The sequence below is a fragment of the Diabrotica undecimpunctata genome, chromosome 6, assembly GCF_040954645.1.
Source record: "Diabrotica undecimpunctata isolate CICGRU chromosome 6, icDiaUnde3, whole genome shotgun sequence".
NCBI classification, from domain to species: Eukaryota; Metazoa; Arthropoda; class Insecta; order Coleoptera; family Chrysomelidae; genus Diabrotica; species Diabrotica undecimpunctata.
In genome coordinates, this window is record NC_092808.1 from 144,189,491 (window position 1) to 144,212,342 (window position 22,852).

The 22,852-nt window shown below is 33.5% G+C and overlaps 1 protein-coding gene across 1 annotated transcript; it reads left to right on the top strand.

Annotated features, from left to right (window-relative positions):
* Positions 1-13,524: 13,524 nt before the first annotated feature.
* On the top strand, positions 13,525-15,276 carry LOC140444656 (uncharacterized). Its single transcript, XM_072536418.1, has 3 exons — positions 13,525-13,632; positions 14,366-14,846; positions 14,936-15,276. The coding sequence occupies exons 1-3, from the start codon at positions 13,525-13,527 to the stop codon at positions 15,274-15,276; spliced, it is 930 nt and encodes a 309-aa protein (XP_072392519.1).
* The last annotated feature ends 7,576 nt before the right edge of the window (positions 15,277-22,852 follow it).

A 22,852-nucleotide genomic window follows, 5' to 3' on the forward strand; every position in this document is an offset into this window, starting at 1 on the left:
TCTTTTGAGCCTTCTCTCTAGGTTCGTATTGTCGAGGAGCTGGATAGCCTCGACGTTTACATGATGCGTTGTTCATGGCTCCCTGCAAATTTCTTGATTATCTGATTGAAGTCTTCCATCTTGAGGTCCCGGTGAAGGTCGTTGTTCCTAACGTATCAAGGCGCATCTACGATGTTCCTCAGCACTTTATTCTGGAATATCTGGATTACTTTGATGTTACTAGGCTTGGCACAGCCACAGAGTTGGCAGCCATAGGTCCATACTGGTCTCAGTATATGTTTATAGATTAGGAGTTTATTATTTATGGATAGAGAGGAATGTCTTCCCATTAACCAATACATTTTCTTGTAGCGGATGCCTAGTTCTTCTCTTTTCTTCTTCACGTGAGCTTTCCAGCAAAGTTTCGCATCAAGAGTGATCCCCAAGTACTTTGCTGATGTTGCAATAGGCACTTGGACATCATTTATTCTAATTATAATATTATTAATTCTCTTATTGTTAAAATTAATATGGACTGATTTATTCTCATTCAGCTTAATTTTCTATTTTTTGGTCCATCCATGGATTTTATTTATTGAATTTTGTAGTTTTTCTGTAGCTTCTTCGACGGTGTCACTTACCGCTAAGACAGCAGTGTCATCTGCGAAGGTAGCTATGGTGTCGTCTTCTAGTTCAGGTATATCACATGTGTATATCAGGTATAGGACTGGACCCAATACACTCCCTTGTGAAACATCTGCTTCAATATCCTTGAGATCAGTGTATGCAACAAAATATGTAAATCAAAAATCACATTTTGACAGAAAAGACTATAAAACAACATGGATCTTTCTGGATGGTAACATTGCCGATTAAATCGACCACGTTTCAATTATTAAAAATAAACAAGCCGATATCCTCACAAAGTTTTCGAGGACAGACAACATGGACCATTTCATGTCAGTAGCGATATAGCCGTTGGTCGCAGACGTATAAACGGCTTGCAGAAACAATGGTCACTAGAGAACACAGTTTTCGTCTTTGCTGGTTGAGCTCGCACACATTCACACTCAAAAAACACTCACACACACAACACTCACTCTGGCATGACGGTGAAAGGGGTCTTCTTTCTACTACCGAAGTAACTTTACCACTGGGGCCCTTGGTCAAAAACTTTCTTTGTACCTGTCGCAAATTCTAGGGTCGGTTGGGGACGTCTTAGCGACTGATTGAACTAAAGTAACATGATAATGCTATCACACACACTCACACTGGACTACCTGTGGCAAACATGGGGTTTTGGCAACATGGCATCGAATGGTGTAGGCATGTTGGAAAGTGCTTCTAAGTCAAAACCGTTTGAAAAGTGTAAAAAGAACGTTTTAAGACTTTTCAATCATCTTTCCAACAGTAATAAATCTGAAACGAATTTAAAGAGATTTCGAGGTAAATTCAAATCTTTTCTATTTCAAAATTGTTTATACAGTGTAAGTGAATATCTGGGTGATGTAAATAATTAATCCTATGTACTTTTATCTTTTAATTCTAAAATTGTGATATTTTACAAATATTTAATGATATCATGTAAATGATCTTTCATGATGAATAAATTATTATTATTATTATATATTATTATAAACCGCCTCTCGAAAGCTGACGAGGCCCGGCTGTTAACAAAAACATCCAATAATAGAATTTTAGTGTAATACACTAGTTCTGAAGTTGGATGTAGACGTAAAAACGGCTTGCAGGAACAATAGCAACGAGAGACTCGGTCTTTGTCACATTTAGCTCAAAAACACAAACACAACACTCTGGAAAGAACATCACATCCAGATAAGCCTTCCATCTCTGATTCAACTGGCGACTCCATTTCAACAGCCTCCAGTAAGCTCCGACACACGCCACGACAACTAGCACAGTACCTTTTTTGGTGCTGTTTTGCCTTATACTGTGCCACACAACATTCAAAGCTAACCTGAAGAGGATCACAAGATCCTAAACGGAGTCACACACATGTTCAATTCTATCGAAATAAAGAATCCTTACATAGCCCTCTAAAAGAACATTGTAGTAGTAGTTAGAGACTTATCTAAGTCTGACTTTTCCTTAAATGGATATCGCACAGACAGACGAAGTAGCTGTCGGGATCTTATAAACATTAGTGATAGTGAAATATAAGCAGTTATTGATGAACGTGGTAGTTCGATGCCGGGAACTTTTAATTATTCGGCTCGAATATCAGATAATACAAAAAATTCTTCTTCTTCTTTTTATGTAGATATGACTCTGTCGGTTTTTCAGTGAGCTTCCAGTAAGTTGTTAATTTTTTCTAATGATTCTAACAAACAAATAAAGTAATATTACATAATAATAAAGAAATTAATAAATTATGAAAATTTCTAGCACGTACAGCCAACTAAACTGTTAATTTATGTAATAATGTATGTATGTATGTAATAATTAAAATTTTTTCTTAATCAATTTAATTCTACATTGCGATGTTCGTAGGAATAAAACACATTGATTCCGGGGGCGGTACTAATCGTCTGTTTTATGTTGGCGATGCTAGTATTCTCATTCGTTAGTGCTAACAAGGTGAAACTTTTTATTTACTAATTGACTTTTAAGCATCTCCTTTTTATTTTACGATTTGTCACAATCTATAAGAAATGCCCAACTCTATGATTCACCAAGAATTTATTGGGTGTTAGCGGTTTGGAAGGTTTGGCCTGTATATTTCTACTTTTTTCTAACAGTTTGTTCTAATATTATTTGTAATTTTTAGAGTTTTAATTTCTCAAATATAATTATATAATAAACGACTGACCTCGCTGTGGTAGATTTAGAATAACACTAAATGTAAAAATTTTAACAATAATTTTTCTGATTATCTTCTTCTTTTCCTTCTGTCTGTTGTTCAATGTATCTCCAGTTCGTTCCATCGATTTGGTGGTGTTTCTACTGATTGTCTTGCTATTGGAGAACCGTCTCTTGTCGTCTTTACTACTCTATTTGTTGTCATTCGGCTTATACGATCGTTCCATTCTATTTTTCTATTTCTTATCCAGTCTTTGATGTTCTCCACCTTGCATCTACGTCGTATACCTGTACTTCTAGCTCTGTCCCATAGTGATTTGCCATCAGTTTTTTTAAGGGTTTTCATATCTGCTGTTTCTAACATCCTTTACGTCCTCTCTGTGTCAGGTCGTGTTTCTGCCGCTTATGTCATTATTGATCTGATGACTATTTTGTGTAAATTCTGCTTTTCATTTCTTTTTCGATATATTTATTAATCCATATTGCCTCATTTAGGCAACCTGCAGCTCTCTTTGCTTTATTCACTTAATATTTTACTTATGTTTAGAACTTTACGTAGCTAGATAATATTATGCCTAGATATTTAAACTCCATCACTTGTTCTATTATCTGACCTTCCAACTCCAATTTACATTTTAGTAAATTTGCTGTTGTAACCGTGCATTTCGTCTTTTTTGGGTAATTAACATGTTACATTTTCTGGTTATATTACGTTACAGCATACGTTGTAAAACATCTTCACTTTGAGAGAGTACTATTGCGTCGTCTGCATAGCAGATTATTTTAAGTTGTATTTCTCCCATTTAGTATCCTTTTTGAGATCTTACTTTTTGTATTATTTCATCCATAATTAGGTTGAACAACAGAGGACTCAGGGAATCTCCTGGTCTTATCCCATTATCAGCTGCAATATGGTTAGACTTCTACTTTTACTTTTATTGTATTATTTGGTAGATATTTTCGATCGTTTTGAATATTCCTAAAGGTATATCTCTTGCGTACAATAATAAGTGAAGACCGTCCTTTAATTGAGCATGGTCAAACACCTTCTTAAGGTTCACGAAACATAGGTGTGCCGGTTGTTATTCCTGACCTAAAACCTTGTTGTTCTTCTGCTAGTGTTATAATTCTATTGAGTTTATGTGTTATCACTTTGGTTGATAATTTTAGTGTTGTGTTAAATAAATAATTTCTCTGTAATTCTTCGAGTCCTTTTTGAAGAGAGGTAGTAGGATGCTTGATCTCCAGTCAGATCTGGTCCTCCGTTTTCTAGGAGTTAGTTAGGTATTCGGTCCTCACCTGGTAATTTTTTGTTTTTTAATTTTCTTAATGCTTCCTTTACTGTTGGTGGTTCTAATAAAAAAAATTGGGCCCTATAATTTACTAAGTAATAACACCCTAAATTCTCATTTCCCTATTCATCATCATAAGTGGCATCATCTCACAAAGAAGTCGCCACTCCTGTCGATTCCTGGCAACTTCCCTCCATCTTCTAACCCTTAGAATCTGTAGGTCTTTTTCCACATTATCAATCCATCTCATTCGTGGTCGTCCTCTGCTTCTTGTGCCCTCTGCACTTTAACGAATTTCACAATATCTGGATCGGTGTATAACTGATATAGTTCAAAGTTATATCTTCGAGTCAAAAATAATACAGTTTCTTCATAGAAAAAAAAAAACAAGGAAAAGAAGAATATTCTTTTCAATACTAACTTTTTTGTTTTACGCTGTCATCATACACTCTACAAAATATTTATTAAATTGTATTATATTAATATGATTCTACAATTTTTACTGTAATTAACATCCTGTCATAGTTTTTAGATTAAATATAGCAAAATTCATGTTTTACAGAAATATATTAAAGTTAAAATAAAAATATTTCTACATTATATAATGAAATGCCATATTACTGAACATAAAGGGATCTTTCATAATGAAATATGCAAAATAAAAATAAATTGAAACCTCGGTTAATAAAATAAATATATATATATATATATATATATATATATATATATATATATATATATATATATATATATATATATATTACATCCAAACTGATTATCGCGAAAATTATATAAATAGAAACATCCACAAGGCATCAATCTTCCTTCTTCTTCTTCTCGTGCCACTCCTGGCGGAGATTGGAAATCATCGTGGCCACTGCGACTTTGTTAGCAGCGCGCCTAAAAAGTTCAATCGAACTACACCCGAACCATTCACGTAGATTACGAAGCCACGATATTTTTCTTCTTCCCACACTTCTTTTGCCCTTAATTTTGCCCTGCATGATATTTCTTAAAAGTTCGTACTTTTCACCTCTCACAATGTGCCCCAAGTATTCCATCTTTCTAGTTTTTATCTCATTTAGAATTTCGCATCTTTTGTCTAAAGTTTGGAGTACTTGCGTGTTAGTGACGCGGTCCATCCATGATATTCTGAGAATGCGCCTATACCACCACATCTCGAAAGCTTCGCTGTTTTTTGTGGTCAACTGTTTTAGTGTCCAAACCTCTACTCCATACAACAGGGTAGAAAAGACATAACACCGCAGCATTCGTATTCGTAACTTTATATTGATATCACGATTGCAAAAGAGTTTGCGCATTCTATTAAAGACTGATCTAGCGATTTCTATTCTACATCTAATCTCTTTTGTTTGATCAGTATCGTCTGTGATCCAAGCACCTAGATATTTATAACAGGACACACACTCAATCGTTGTATTGTCTATTACAAGATTAGCTCTGATGTTCTTTGATTTCGTGATTACCATAAATTTAGTTTTTTTCAAATTAATTTTCAAGCCGTAACTGTTACAGTATATATTGAGACTTTGAACGAGATGTTGTAGTTCTACTAGCGTTCCCGTTAGGAGAACCGTATCGTCAGCATACCTTATATTGTTGATCGTCTCACCATTTATTATCAGACCAAGATCTTCTTCCTGGAGTGCTTGTTCACAAATAGCTTCACTATACAGATTAAATAAAAGTGGCGACAAGATGCATCCCTGCCGGACTCCTCGACGGATTTGAATTTTTTCTGTTAGCCTACCCTCAACCTTCACATTTGCTGTTTGATTCCAATATAGGTTGCATATAATTCGAATATCTCGGCTGTCTATATTTTTCTTTATTAGAATTTGTCTTAGTGGTTCATGTTGTACTTTGTCAAAGGCCTTTTCGAAATCAATAAAGCAGGTGTAAATTTCTTGGTTCATGTCTAAGCATCTCTGTAAGAGAACGTTCATTGCAAACAGAGCCTCCCTTGTACCCAGCCAGGTATCAATCAATCTTCCGCTCAATCTCAATCGAAAGAACCAGATCCTTATCACAAAGCTTTTCTTCCCTATACAAAAGGTTGACTAAATTGACAAAGTTCTCAAATTAAAAGGAACAAAGGCAACATAGTGCTATTATAAAGAAGCACTAAACCAATGTAACACAGAAATTTGGGAAAAATGTGTGAGATATACTCATGAAATTAATAAAAAGTGGTATATAAGAGAAAAAATATGGTTGACATTAACATTTAACCAGTCATAAGTACATAAATAGGAGCAGTCCAGATTCAGACGGTGAATAAATCTTAAATTTATTTACGTTTTGAATCTTGACTAAGGCAAGGGTGTTGCAATGGACAATAAAATCTGGTTCCAAATTCTTATTGAACCTAAACCCAAGAAATACTACTTTTATATTATATTATACTCGTATATATATATATATATATATATATATATATATATATATATATATATATATATATATATCACCTACGTATTTCCGATAAAAGGACATGAGTTAAGCCTGTCTTTTATATAACCGGCACAGTGGGACTCAGCGTCGTCCAGTGATGGACAGCATCGGACTAACCGCCACCCACTTTACCAACACATTTAGTTGTCACCTGACATAAACACTGTTAAGGGACATCACTCTGAAATTGTTCGATATACCTACGCTTAAGTTCTGAAATCAATTTTTCGAAACACTGTCTTGTTAACGTAAGTTGAGGTAATTTCTAAAATTCAGATATTACTGGTAAATAATATAAAAAATAGCAAAAAAATCTCAGCAGAAATAAAAAATTAACTGTTAAAGTATGTAGATAATTTACTATAATTAAAGGAGAGCTATTACAAATTCTTCTTGATACAACTAGAGTCAATAGACTAGTGCAGATGTGTATTTATAAAAATATAGTATATTTAAAAGGGATCTTTATAAAACTTCGTCATTGTCGATGCTAAGCCTAGATGAGACAAGAGGTAGATGAATTTATTTATTAAATAATTTTTTTAGGTAATTTTTTCCAATTTAGTTTAATAACATGACATGTATAACCTACATCTGGTCTTATTATGGTCAAAGCTCTTCTGTTAATCCTGTATTGCCCCTTGTAACTCTTAAGTTACGTATTGAATAAGAGTCATAAAATACTTTCTAAAACTGATATTTCCGTAAACGTCCGTTGTTAATATAAGGTTACAGATAGCTGTCTACCACAGAACAAAATCATACACAAGGTCATATTTTATGCATAGGTTCTAGCAGTTGTCGTTAGTAGTGTTGCAGCGTTGTAATAGGTGACTTTGATCACAATTTCAAGTACTTTGTATACTAGTTGACGAAATAAAGAAAATAAAACTAAAAGTAAGTACTTTCTGACTCTTATTGTAGCAAATATATGCTCTTATAATAAAACATTTGGTATTTTGTGAATAAAAACTGTTGTGTAACTTGAAAGTTACAATGGTCTATAATGTATACCATAAATTTTTTTGTAGATGGTAACAAAAATGAAACCTATTTGTGTAAAATCATTTTATGACAAGAAAGAACTAGAAAATGTTCAAATTAGAAACATGTGTGGATATGACTCTGAAGACTCCACTCTAGAATCCGACAGTGATGATGATGAAGTGGTACATATTTCAGAAAATGTTTGTTCGGAAAAAGAGAGCGTGGGAGATATGGAAGACAATAATGAGAACCAGGAAGACGATAATGAAAAAGAGGATGACAATGTCGACAGAAATGACGTGCTCAATTATCGGAAAATCACATGGAAACAAATTACTAATCGTTCTGCACAGTCAATTCAACCTTGGAAAGTAGTTTACAGCCAGGACCTGAAAACCCGTATACTCCAATCAAGTAATTTAGAACGCTGATAGATGACAATATTTTGGACTATATCGTTTATCAAACAAATCTGTATTCTAGCCAAAAGAATACCAAAAATACTTTAAATGTAAACAAGAACGAAATAAAACAGTTTTCGGTGTATGTTTGTTCATGTCAGTGTATGGTTTTCCCTCAACTAGAATGTACTGAAACGCGTCTACTCGAATTTCAGTTGTTATAGAAACTATGAGTCGGAATCGCTGGTAGCAAATAAAAAACATTATCCACTTTAATGACAGTAGTCAAATAATTCCCGAAGATAAGTTATACAAAATCAAACCGCTCTAAGAACCAGTTATAGCAAATTTTCCAAACATGCCAATTTTTTTTTCTAACATTTTTTTTTCTAATAATAGCACAGTTTGCTTGAATTATGCTAAAAACAAAAACATATCATATATTGGACTTAATTAATTAAGTGCTTTTAATTTATGCTAACAGAATTTTTTCTTTAAATGTAAACAGAAAAGACCAAGAGTCTCTTAGTCTTCCAAATGGAATGATTCAAATATAGTCCTAAAAGAAACGGATGGTAAAAAGAGAAAAATCAAAGAAGCGGCTCTAATTATGCTAAATGAGACCAATTGTGCCGCGAATTCCTCGGCAGGATGTAGTAGGATCTGGTTACCCATATTGAAAGAGGAAGTTATTAAAAGGAAAATACCAGTATTGGTAAGTCAGTAATATATATATAGAATACATCATTTATGTTTTTTAAATAACAAACATATAAAATCGGAATTTGGTGTTTATTGAAGGTAAACTAAATGCACGATCAAATACTTACCATGTCGGGATAGTATTATTATGAGGTTTTTTCCTGGTTATTCACTCATAATTTACTATGCAATCACTAACAGGAGAATTTTACTATCATCATGGCATGTATTTGTCTTTTTAAAGACAAATTACATGTTATGATCTTTTCTGACGGATATTCTCAAGTTATAAATTATTAGAAGAATTTTTCACTAAGTAACAAAAAATAAAATTTGTTTAATTTACTAATGTTTGTATTTTGAGAACGATTTTCGAAGTGGAAATTGAAACGCCAATAAACGTATTTTAACCTTTAATTGTGGCTTATTCTCATTTAAATAGTAATTAATGTCACTTGTTAAGCACATGGAATAAACAGAATTGCGGAGGAAGTAAGAAAAAAATATCCACTAGTTAACAGTTTCATAGTGAGCGTCAAAAAGGTATTCCTGAAATCACGTGTAAGAATACAGTGTTACAGAGATATGCTTCCTGCTGTTCCACTTCCACCGCAACCCATTTTAACACGTTGGGGAACATGGTTGGAAGCAGTTAATTTCTATGCTGATCATTTTGTTGATTTAAAAAAAATTAACCTTTTAATTGATGATAGTTGCCAATCTTGATTGGAAGCTAAGCAAACCTTCCAAAATAACATCCTCCAACAGCAACTGTCATTCATAAAATAAAATTATAGTTTTGTCCAGAAAACTATAACTCAATTAGAATCCTCCAAATTATCATTGATAGAGAGTACAGTTTTAATAAAAGAATTTGAGTCATTGTGTCAAAACGTTAAAGGTACTATTGGAAAGAACATTTTTCAAAAATTTAAAGTAAACATGGAAAAAAATAGTGGTTACCAGGTTCTTTCTGAAGTGGGTCAAGTACTAGCTGGGACATTTTTCGAACCACTTAATTTAGAACCATCTATTACAGTAAATTTGAAAAATGCCCAGTTACATCAGTTGATGTCGAAAGAAGTTGTTCTATTTACAAATTTATGTATTCAGATAGAAGCCATAAGTTTTTATTAGAAAATTTTAAACATCATTTGATAATCTATTGTTACCACAATTCAAAATAATATTTATATGTTAAAATATTTGTATACGTTTTGTGTGTATATTATTGTAAGTATTTTTGTAAATAAAAAAATATTGTAAATATTTTTTTCTTCAAACGTCAAATAATGATGACATTACTTATCTAACTTGATCCTGTCAAAGTTTGATGTCTCCGCCGGCAGCAGTTTTTTTTTCCCATTTCTTTACGGCGGAGGGAAAAATGTTGTCATGGCAACAATATGAAACATGTCACAAAGCAACAATACAAATGTCATTAACAACAATTCAACATCATTTTAATTATAGTAATATTAAAAGTACAATTAGTTAATGAGGCATTTTCAAAATTGAAACTGCGCAAAAATGTTCCCGACTCTTGATACGCATTGGTAATTGTTGATGATACTGATGGTCAAGAACAACTTTCAACAATCATTCCCGATGTTGGCGAATCAGGAGGGTTTAAAATTTTTTGAGCATTATCGTTCTTATTTCTTATTAAATCCTCTATATATCCTTCGGCAACCGTGCTTGATTTCCAGCCCCCATGTCGTTTGAGGCATTCTAGATTTCCGCCTCCATCAATTAAAAGTGTTGCTGAAGATCGTCGTAAAGAGTGACCCGTGTATGCGCTTGCATCGTTTAAATTTAAATAACTAACTACGTTTTGGGCTACTGCGCTGATCGAATGTATTTCCATGACGCTTTGGTAACACTTTCCATTTTGGTACTTGATAAAAAATCGGTTTTCTGTGAAATTTTCAGGCCGCAGTGATGCATACTTTTTATACAGTTTAATGTAGTTTTGACCAATTATCGTAAAAGATCTAATTTGTCGTGTTTTACTGTCTGGGATTTTGATAATTATTACATTTTCTTTATCCTCAATGTCCACAGTCTTCATTTTTACCATTTCGTCGCATCGACAGGCGCCGGTAACCCCAATTAACAAAACAATCTGAAATATTTTTATAATTTAGTAGAGTATACTACATGCTTTGCAATATAATTTTTTTTACCTTTCATCCTAAATACAACTTATCTGGCGCTTCAAACAAAAATTTATCAAACTCGTCTTTAGTGAAAACTTTAGACTTCTTTGCAGTATATCCTTCGCTTGTTTTTTTCAGAAAGGCACTTAACTTTAAAAATTTGCTTATATCCACATTTTTTCTAATAACTAACTCGGATTTTATCATAGAGTATCGTGACCACATTGTAGAAGATTTCCATTTATTTTCATTTTTCATTATATTAAAATATGCCAGTAAAACGTCTTCGGTAACTTGCCGTACTCCTCTTGTATCGCACCACTCTTGGAAGTGCTTGTACGCTAACCGATACTTTATTCCGGACTTGGAGGGCCCCAAACGGGCTACTGCATCATTAGCCGCGGACTCAATTTCGTTTAGGTTTTCCATTTTCGCACTAAATTTGCGCTTGCGGTTGCAACAACAATAAGCTGTCTTTAATAATTGCAAACAACTGTCAAACAACTGTAACCAGGGAGACGCAAATCCCACCGAGGACTTAATTATTTTAATTTCTAACATCTAGACGACTTTGATAGTTGTCACAGTTAATATCGAGTAAAAATAGCGTATGAATTGTACTATTTATGGTTGAAAATTGCTACGTTTGAAGAAAAAATAGTATACTTTATTCGGCAAAGAAGCGACTTTTCTTGACTTGCCCTTCATCGGGTGCGTCAAGAAAAGTCATGCTTCTCCGCCTCATAAAGTAATATACTATTTATTATATGCATATTTTCTAGATAAATATGCATATTTTGCATAAAATACTGCATATTTTTGCATAGAATATTGCATATTTATGCGCATATTTCATATTTTTTTATTCGCATATTTGCCTAAGTCTAATTATACTTTTTTAACTATATATATAGTTAACATTTTTTCTTTAGATTTTTAAGACATTTTTATTTAACAGCAAAATGGTATGTTATTTCCGGTTAATTACAAATGTAGCATATCTGTACTAAACGCGTAAAACAAAGTAACCCATTCGCCCTACATATCACAACTTTCATTCGAGAAACGTTGTAGTCATTAAAGCACCGAAATTTTCCTAATATCGCCGAAGCATTGTAACACAAGTTGTATCATGTGTATTATATCTCACCAAAAACCCACATTTAACAGGAATGCGACACAAAAAAGGTTTCGCGTTAGGTACGGTCTCGCTATCTGGCCCAACTTAAGATCAACACAAAGTTGTCGTTCAACAAAGACTCTAAGAGCGACCATTAACTCGTGTTCCCTGTTTCCACCCTAAGGAATGTATTGTATCTCGTGGTTTTATTGCCGGCATATATTTTAGTCGCGCCCGAATTTGGAACTTCTGTTCCGCTCACTTGATTAATCTTCTATCCCACTTGTTGAGCTACTATCTCTAGAATTGATGTAGTGGAAGCTTAAAACCCCTAGGAGAAAAGTCGTTATTTGTAATTAAATATCTTTGGGATTAGATAAAAGATAAAGGTAACATTTCGAGTAGATTTTGTTTGGGATAAAAGGAGCTTTAGAAAATGGTATTTTAATTAACGAAGTATTCGCAATATGTTGCACAGTTACCTTACTAATCATATTTTTTATGACTTTGAGTAAAATATTACAATTAAAGAGTGTTTTTTTTAGAGGTTACGAAGTGTAAATTGGTAACACTTTTTTATTGTCCGCCATTTTGACAGCTGTCAACTGATTTATATTAACCCTTTACCGCATAATGTGCCATAAATGGCACAAACCAAAAAAATTTTTTTTAATGTTTTAACTCAATTTTTGTCGTAGCTACAAGGCAGATATCTGACACGTACTAATAGTGTACGCGTGATATGCGGCATAGTTCTGACAGCAAGATAGGCAGCCATGCGCAGTTTCAAGTTCATTCTTGTTGAAATTCTGAACCACGTGAAACTGTCACCTCGGGGGAACAAATATGGGTCTAACCACCTTCTGATATCCCCGGGTGCTCTGTAGAGGGCTTCGGAGTAAACGTCGTGAGCTCCTCTACTTAAGTCCATTTTCGGGTTATGGACTCGGAAAATATTTATATCTTCGGTGTCTTGCCTTGAAAAAGGCAAGATATTTCTTACACAACAAATTCCTCGTCGAAAATGGTACATTAGGTTGTGGTCTTCCGATGGCTTGTCTTGAGAAAGACAAGATATTTTCTTACATGACAAAGGATTGTCGAAATAAAAACACCAAGTTAAAGTTGAAAATAACTCTCAGCCACAGAGTATGGAAAATAGAACAGGAGCAGAGCCCCGAGAGCACTAAGCTCTCGGAGAGCCCGCGAGGAACTGACCTGGCTGACCTGAAAATCGCCAATATTTATATGTGCCGTTCGAGCGATAAATAGGGATTTCCAGGTCAAGAGCCAATGGGAAAATTTGAGGCGGGGCGATGCGCATCGAAATGCGCACTAGTCCACAGACTATGGCATTCGATGACAAAACAGAGCTCGAAGATATAGGTTATTTTTCATCGTAAAAACGTTTTTTACGGCGAGAAAAAATTGAAATTGATTGTATTGTGATATTAATAAGATAAAAATTAAGAATGTTGAAAGTCTCTCGAAAACCCCAAAAAGGGTTTGTGCTATACATGGCACACTATGAAGTTATGGACTCATTGATTGTTTTTGTAGATATGTATCCGAAACTCTTTTATAGTACAATGAATGCAGTTAGAATTCCAAATATTACTAATAGTGAAGAATCAGATCTCTCCGATGAAGACGGCACAAATGAGATGATATTGTGTCAAGATAGTGACAATGAGTTAGTGAAAATTTACCAAGCAATGTCAAGGAAACTGTCATTTCTTTCACATTCTCAGATGATGATACCCCTTTAAAGACTACGATATAAAAGGAAAAAATCTCATAATTGGGTGAAAGGAAATCTGAGAACATCAGAAAATGATACAAAATTTACTGGTTCTGAAAATTTACCTTGTTTGATTTTACAATTAGAAACTCTGGTCCAATTTTTTTTTAGTTTTTCTTTCCTGATAGTCTTATAGAGCATATCACAGACCAATCAAATTGATACACAGTGCAACAACGTCCAGATAAACCAGCTAATATAAAAAAATGTGAAATAGAACAATTTATAGGAATTACTATTTACATGTCGATAATTCAACTTCCATCAAGACACTATCAGAATGCTAATATTGGCCACCGAGCAGTTAGCGATGTGATGAGCTATAACATATTCGAAGAAATAAAACGTTTCTTGTATTTCAATAACAATGATGACATGATTGGAAATGATCAGCCTGGACATGACAGATTATTCAAAATTAGACCTGTTTTGAGCCAAATCAAAAAACGACTACTCATGGTTCCGAAAGAAGAATTTCTAGCTGTAGATAAACAGATTATACCAACAAAAGCGCGAAGCCAGCTAAAGTAGTATAACCCAAAAAACTACATAAGTGGGGCTTCAAAAACTTTGTGCTGAGTGGTATTTCGGAATTCAGCTATGACTTTAATTTGTTTGCTTGTTCTCAGAGTAATATTTCACCTCTAGGAGCACCAAATCTTAGTATGAGCAGGAACGTGGTTGTCAAATTAGCAGATTCCATACCAAAACACCAACATTACAAGTTGTTTTTTAACAATTTGTTCACCAGCATACCTCTTATGATATATCTGACCAAAGAGGGCATTTTACCTTTGGGAACAGTAAGACTTAATCGTGTTCCTGGAGTTGTGATGTCAGCTGAGAAACAAATAAAGAAGCGCCACAGAGGTCATAGGGTAGAGAAAATAGCCAATATAGACAATGTGGATGTCAGTGTAGTGTCCTGGTTTGATAATAAAATCGTTAGTACAATATCAACATATGCTGGAAGTGAACCAAAAAGAGAAAAAAGAAGATTTTTTAAACAAGAAAGTATACATAAAATGATACCTTGTCCTAACAGTGTTCTAATCTACAATAACTATATGGGAGGTGTAGATCTCCTTGATTCCATGTTAGGATTTTATCGTATAAAAATCAGGTCGAAGAAATATTATTTGCGAATATTTTTCATTTTATTCACATGACAGCCGTAAACTATTATGTGAGCATTACAGCCATGAAACTAGCAATAGCCGATGCTCTATGCAAAGCCGGAAAATCAACTAAACAGAACAGAGTAGGAAGACCGTCAAGTAGTAGCATTCAGCAGATGTACGAGAACAAACGAAAAAAGGTTCATACTAAAGAAATTCCCCAAGAAGACATCCGTAAAGATGTGTTCGATCATTTTCCCTATTGGGATGAGAGCACTAGGTCAAGATGCAAATTTCCAGGCTGTACAGGGAAAACATATATAGTGTGCACAAAATGCACAATACCGTTGTGTATTAATGAAGAAAGAAACTGTTATTTTGCAATTTCATACTGTATAGTGTATACTGTAGCTTCAAAATAGTTTGACTTTAATTATATATTGTTGCATAATGTTCATATTTGGCACCAAAAAATTTTTTTGTCAATAAAGTTTTTCTCGTAGCTAGATTTTTTTCAATATTTTTACGTAAAAATAGAATTAAAATTCTCATTTGAGAATTTATTTTTGACAAAAAACAAAAATTCATGCGATAAAGGGTTAAGTTGGGTTTGGCATTTCAGCATGAATAGACTTGACTCCTAAACAACGCTTTCAAATTGTACAATTTTATTTTAAAACTTGTGGTTCTATTCGAAATACGTATCGTGCACTACGTCCATTTTATGATCAACATTTTATGGTCCGCCAAAGCAAGTAATTCGATTAATCATGGAAGGTTTTTGCACCACGTTTTCTCTAACTGATAATATGCACTGATAATATGCAGAAACATCTTACTTTGTGTGCTTACAAAATCTAACTCATGCAGGAATTAAAGGTACGCTATCTCCTAGCAAGGCGTGGAATCTTAGATTAAGTGAGAGGGTCCAAAACGAGATTGATTCCGATATTTATAAACGAATTTTGTTTAGCCATGAAGCTCACTTTTGGTTAAATGGCTACGTCAACAAACAAAACTGTCGTATATAAGATAATCCTCAAATGTAGAGTAAGAAACCATTACATCCAAAAAAAGTGCTGGCCATTTACCTTGTTTTCATACAAAATACACCAGAGCTAAGGTCCGGGAAACTTTGTAGATATGTTTGCAATTTTTCTGTACTATAAGATTGTTTATGCTTTGCGGTATAAATCCACACCTTGTCTTTTGATGCTAGCTCCTCACTCTCGCTATTATTACATTTTGTTTTGCATCTAACAAAGTTTGGTTGACATTTTCACAAATACTATGAATATCATTCAATTTCAGACTTTGTTGTGCCTGCATTAATGCGTTTAAGACTTGCTTTAATCCCATATAAACATAATACTTAAACGATATATATAATAACGGATTTATTACGACTGTCGCCGCTTCTCCGCCCGCAATTTCCATCTTTTTTTGTCATATGCAGTTGCCTCTTTTAAGTCTCTTGTCGCCATTGCTTCATCAATATCGTTGCGCCAACTTCTCCGTGGTCGTCCTCTCTTTCTTCTTTCAGGAGGGATCCATTCCAGTACTCTTCTAGGCCATCTGTACTCTGGCATTCTTTTAACATGTCCGAACCAGATTAATTGTTTTCTTTCTATGTCATCATTGACATTTCGCTCCATTTTCATTTCGTTTCTTATTTGTTCGTTTCTAACTCTCTCCAGTTTCGATCTACCGCAGCTTCGTATCAGATAATCAATTTCTGTCGTCATAGGTTTGTTTTTATTAGCTTTGGTGACGTCCCATACTTCCGAACCGTAAAGTGTAATACTTTGGACTATACTACCGTAAATGTGTTTTTTGGTTGATTTCATCTGCACTATTTCTCTTCTTGTTGAAAATGACCCCCAAATATTTGCAGGATTGCACACCTTTGATTTTGTCGTCTTCCAAGACTAGGTCACATATTTCATCTGTTCCCACTGAGAGATATTCACATTTTGTCATATTCATGTTAAGACCTGCCACCTCATATTCTTCTTGCAGTTTTCTTACCATATAGCTAAGATCGTAGCTGTCTTTGGTAATTACTACCTGGTCATCCGCAAAGAAAAGTGTATATAGCTTGTTTTCTTCCACCGTTATTCCCATGTTTCTACATTTTTTTACCCATTTCCCTAAGGATCTATCCAAATAGATTTTAAATAAGGTGTGTGACAGACAGCAGCCTTTACTTTGTCCCTTTGTTATTTGAAAAGGAGAGGTGATTTCTTGTCCCATTTTAATTCTTGCAAAGTTTTGTTCGTAATATTTTTGAGTGGCGTTAATAAGAATTGGGTTTATTTTCCCATTTATTTTAATGGGAAAGTTACCCATTTCTATCCATAGTTGGGAGATCGCTACACTGTCATATGCTTTTTCCAAATCTATTAAAGCTATATGAGTTTCTCTATTTCTCTCCACTCGTTTTTAGATTGCAATTTTTAACGTCAAAAAGTTGTCCATAGTGGAGCGTCCGGCCCTAAATCCCGCTTGTTCTTCGGGTTGTTTGACTTTAATATCATTTTCTATCAGGTTTCGTAGTACTTTTGAGTATAGTCGGCCTATAGTAGCAATCACTGCGATCCCTCTATAGTTTTTAGGATCCATCTTTGTGCCTTTCTTGTGTATTGGAGAGATCTACGATTGTCTTCATTCTTCCGGAACTTCTTCTCCGTTTAAGCATCTTTCGAATAATTTTCCGATCATCTCAAACAGTTTTGATGATCCATACCTAATCAACTCTGGATATATTCCGCCTGGGCCTGGAGAATTTTTAAATTTCATTCCCTTAACTGCTTCTTTCACTTGTTCTATTGATATTTCGATTCTTCCTTCTACTTCCACTTGTTCATTTGTCTGTTTAAACCTTTCTCTTCTCTCTGTTAATAAGTTCTCAAAATGCTCTACCTATGTCTTCTCTGGTATTCTATGTATTATGACTTTGTTTTTTGTCGTTGTTCTCATCGTTTTTATAGTTCTCCAGGCTTCAGAGCTCTTTGTTAACTTAAACGATACTTTCATAAAAAATTATTTCTTTTGACCTATATTTTGATTTGGAAAAGGTCTCAATTTTTATTTTTGACTGGACTACATCATCTATTTGTTAGAATTCTGCGAATTAGCTTCAGATAGTTTAGATTAATTTAAAAGAAAGATTTATATATTTCTGCGTGATATCGACAATTAACTGCAGATGATATAAAAACCTCAGAATTTTGCTGTTGACTTTGTTCAGCGTAGGAGAAAACATAAAATAAAACTTTCGTCTCTGTTCTGCTTTTAATTAAACAGATGTTTGCTGGCAGCGGTTTTCAGGCTTCATAATTGTTGTAATGATCCGCAACACACAGGATCTCTGGTGCCCATTTGGAATTAAAACAAAAGTTTGTACTTTTCAGGTCTGGTTTAGATTTGAAAATATATTTTAAAAAATTGGATTTTTTATGTAAGTAAAAGATATAATTTTTATGAAATATCTACTACTTTACTAAAAATATAAAGAAATATGAAGTAAAATAATTCAATTTTAAATATTTATTATATTTATCGAGAATTTATCAAGAAATCTCCTTTTTCTTCTTCTACTTCTTTTTATGTAAACATGACTCTGTCTGTTATTTAATATGCCTCCAGTAAGTTGACGTTCCATCGGTGTCTTGGTCTTCCTACTGATCGTCTTCCTATTGAAAAACCGTCTCTTAGATAATGTGATGCCTAGATATTTAAACTACATCACTTGTTCCATTATCTGACCTTCCAGCTGCTATTTACATCTTAGTAAGTTTGCTGTTATAACCATGCATTTTGTCTTTTTTGGGGAAATTCAAATGTTAAATTTTCTGGCGGTTATATTAAATTGGTGAGGCATACATTTGTAAATCATCTTTACTTTGAGAGTGTAGTATTGCATCGTCTTTATAGCAGATTATTTTAAGTTGTTTTCTCCGACTTGGTATCCTTTTTTAGTTCTTACTTTTTTTATTATTTCATCCATAATTAGGTTGAACAATAGAGGACTCAGGTAATCTCCCTGTCTTATCCCATTGCTAGCCTCAAGAGGGTCGGTTATTTCTTCTTCTACTTTTACTTTTATTGTATTGTTTTGTTAGATATTTTCAATTGTTTTGATTATTCCTAAAAGTATCTTTCTTGCGTACAATATGTGGATAACGTCCTTTAATTTGACCCGGTCCAAAACCTTCTTAAGGTCCATGAAACATAGATATGCGGGTTTGTTGTACCTAATGATTTCTAGCATCGGTGCATGATCTTCCCGACCTAAAACCTTGTTATTCTTTTGCTAGTGTTATAATTTCATTCAGTTTATTTGTTATCTCTTTGGTTGTTAATTTTGGTGTTATATTTAATAAATTAATTCCTCTATAATTTTGCCTCCTTTTTGAATAGAGGTATTAGAATCCACAAGGAATCTACGTTCCTGTAGTTGGCTGTATACCATATATTAAAAAAAATTAATTAAAATCCTTTGTAAAAGGTATATATTTAAAAACCCAAACGGGCTATGTTAGACAAAACGTTTTCGGAATCCATCATTCCATCATCAGTGTCTAGGAGTACATGAATGTAGCCATTAAATATATGGGTAAAAACCCGTTAACAAAAAAAGAGTTACATTTGTTTGACAGTATTTCTTGACAGAGGTATTAGGATGCTTGATATCCATTCTTGAGGAATTCTGTTATCTTCTATTATTTTTTAGATTAGTTTTAATAGTTGTTTAGTCAGATCTAGTCTTCCGAACTTTAGGAATGTGTTCGGTATTCGGTCCTCTCCTGGTGATTTTTTATTTTTTAATTTCCTTAATGCTTTCTTCTCCTATTTCTCCTCAATATTTGTTTCTTCGTTTGTCGTCACCTCTGGTGTTGGTGGTTCATTATCGTCACCTTTATAGGGGTCGAAAGTAGTCTATCCATAATTCCTTCTGAATGTGTTTCGTTTTTATTGGTTCGTTCATCTCTTTTCTTTGTTAAGAAATCTTCGTACACACAAATTGGAAAGTTTAGTGTAACAAATAATAATATAGTTGGATCAGAAAATCAAGATAATTGATCAAATCAAACGCAGAAAAAAATATAACAACCATGTGTTGTGTAATGTACGACACTACATTGCTATACAATAAAATTCTAGATGAGAAATAGATATATCGATATGTAAAAGCGTTAGTGGGATATCAAAATCCCTCTAAGGCGTAATATCACCACAGCAAAATATGAAGACTTATTTAGACATCTATCAGAAAAGTTCTTAATTGGAGGTGACTGGAATGAAAGCATACAGATTTTGAATCTTAGACAAAGCATAGCTAATACAGACAGCTGTTACTTATCTACAGGGAAACCTACCTACTGGACATCAGATCCAAATAAAATTCCAGAGTGCTCGATTTCTTTATCCTCTTAAAGTATTTTGACATACAAGCATTCTGGGATCTGTCCACTGACCATACTCCCATAATTGTCACGCTATCCACGCATATTATAAAACGTCCGAAATGCAAATAGAATGATGATGTTGATTCATTTTTCTAAATTGTCATTTCGATATCTCAGTTCCATAGGGAGTAAGTTAAAATTTAAAGTTTTGAGAAAACCGCAATTAAAGATTTTATAAGTGTGTTAAAAATCAAATTTAAATGATCAACATTTTCTTTCTTTACCATACCATTGTATTATTACCAATATTATATTGTAACGTTATAAACGTCACATCTCTAATAATTTATATTTAAATAATTATTTCATTTTAATTTCTTTATTAATTTATTAATTTCTTTATCTTCAGTTTAATTTTTACTATTTTTTATTTATACAAGTAGTTGGCGCCCTCTGTTTTTCTCTTCTTCCTCTGTCTTTATTTTTTCTCTCTTTCTGTCCCGTAGAATAAATATTCGCCCTCTCACTTTTGTCGGCAGACTATTCTGTTCGGTGTTGACAGACAAGCTAGTTTCATGATATCTATAGCAACATCCTATGACATCTGTGCTAACTTCATTTAGTTTCCCACTTTCTGTCAAAACAACTTTTCTGTGGTGGGAATATTTTTTGCCTCTTTTTGAAATTTATAAAAGAAGGCAAAAATTATTATAAGACTCATTTTTATGGTCTACAAATTCTCTTGGGTTTATTGGATTTATTGAATTTATCGGATATATTGGATTTATTGAATTTATTGGATTTATTGGATTTATTGGTTTATTGGACATATCAACAACTTAATTGACCAGATCGAATTGATTGGCCACATTCAATTTTAATAACAGGACATAGAGCCACGTGTGACTGCAGCTCTCCAGAAGCCACAACTTCTAATTGGAGGACCTAACAGCTAGACCACACAAGTAGCCCATCGAAGCAATAAGTAGCACTTATTAACTGTTAAGCTTTGGCAGGGTTAATTATTGTTTTTTTATTGTTTCAAATAAATGTTTGGTTAAAATTTGTCTTATTTGCTATCAGCCATCGAGTTAGAATCTATGGAGAAGCTATGAGCATATTAACGTGTGTATTAAAAACGGCGTAGGTAGGCGTGGCTAACGATGATACCAATATGGCGGTGGGATCATGGCCGGACTCAATAATATTAAAACTACTATAAAAATATGACTAGTTATTCAGAAGATTTAATCATAATCTAAAAAAGTGCAATACATTTTTAATAAACTATGATTTATTTATCCCGAGGTAAAACCTAAAAACACGATATATTATACATAAAGATAAATTTATACAGTCAAATACTATTAATTTATTCTCTGAAATACGGGCCATTACTTTGTTTACATATTTGTAAACTAACCTGTAGAACGTTATTCCTGAAGATTTTTTATTAACATTGCTTCTGCTACTGCAACTACGTTGAGAACAAGAAACCATTATTATGCACTATCACAATATATTATTACAGTTTCTATAAAAGTATTATAAAACTAAAAATATTCGAAAATCAACAAACGTAAACAAACATATACGATCTGTCAAAAGTGTCAAAACAATCTTAACAATATGACCGAAGTGAGGTCGTTTTTAGTCACGTGATGCCCTCTCCATAGATTCTAACTCGATGCTATCAGCTGAGAACTCATGTTCAATCCCTAGTTTAAGACAAGACGAACTCACCCTTGAGATACTGATCTAGGCAAGGTATAGACGATAAGCTCCCATGGTTGATTGAAGTATTATTTTTACAATAGTACTTCAATTCTCTTTGGTAGTCTTATCGTTACAATATATAATAGATTTATGCATTCAAAATGGGATTGAGTCTGGAACTTCTTTCCTTTAATTTCAGTTCTTCCTGTATTCCTTGAACCTTCTCCTCCTCTATCTTGTCTTTTTCTGTTATTGAATTTTTCTCTTTCGTTATCCTCGATTTTTCTTGTCTAAGAATGGGGGTTCCCGAATTACTACTGATGGTTCTATTTTCCAATTCTGTATTTGATTCTTGCTGGAGATCTGCGGCTGTATAGGAATCTTTGTTACTGTAAAGTTTATGATTTTTTATAAAGCAGGTATTTTTTATGTCTGTTATCTTTGATAATACAATAAGTTTTATATTTTAAATTTATATTTTTCCATATTTATTGACTATGTACTTATTTTTTTTCAAACGGTACAAAAATATTAATTTTTGTGACGTGATTGACAATATAAAAATATTATGTTTACGCCTAGACATAAAAGTGAATCATTTTTACGGCTAGGGACAAAAGTGGAAAATTCAAAAGCTCAAAAGCTTCGTAAATCACAGTAGACTTGGTAGACAACAATCCTTTGGTAACAGTATTTGCAGTACACAAAATATCTGGAGGAATACGCAATGCCGTAGGATCTTTAGAATAAGACATAATACTCGTACTTTTGGGCGACAATAAGCACAAACGTTCACAAAACTTAACGAGCAGTGCAAAAATCGGTGATTTTTTTTATTTGTCAAAGTGACAATTAATAGAAGTAACCATAG

What these genes read in the sequence shown, in the direction of transcription:
- LOC140444656 (XM_072536418.1), top strand. Translation starts at nt 13,525, where the DNA reads ATGAATGCAGTTAGAATTCCAAATATTACTAATAGTGAAGAATCAGAT. An exon ending in AAGATAGTGACAATGAGTTA is followed by an intron (nt 13,633 to 14,365) that starts GTGAAAATTTAC and finishes GCTTGTTCTCAG; the next exon opens with AGTAATATTTCACCTCTAGG. An exon ending in TTCCATGTTAGGATTTTATC is followed by an intron (nt 14,847 to 14,935) that starts GTATAAAAATCA and finishes TGAGCATTACAG; the next exon opens with CCATGAAACTAGCAATAGCC.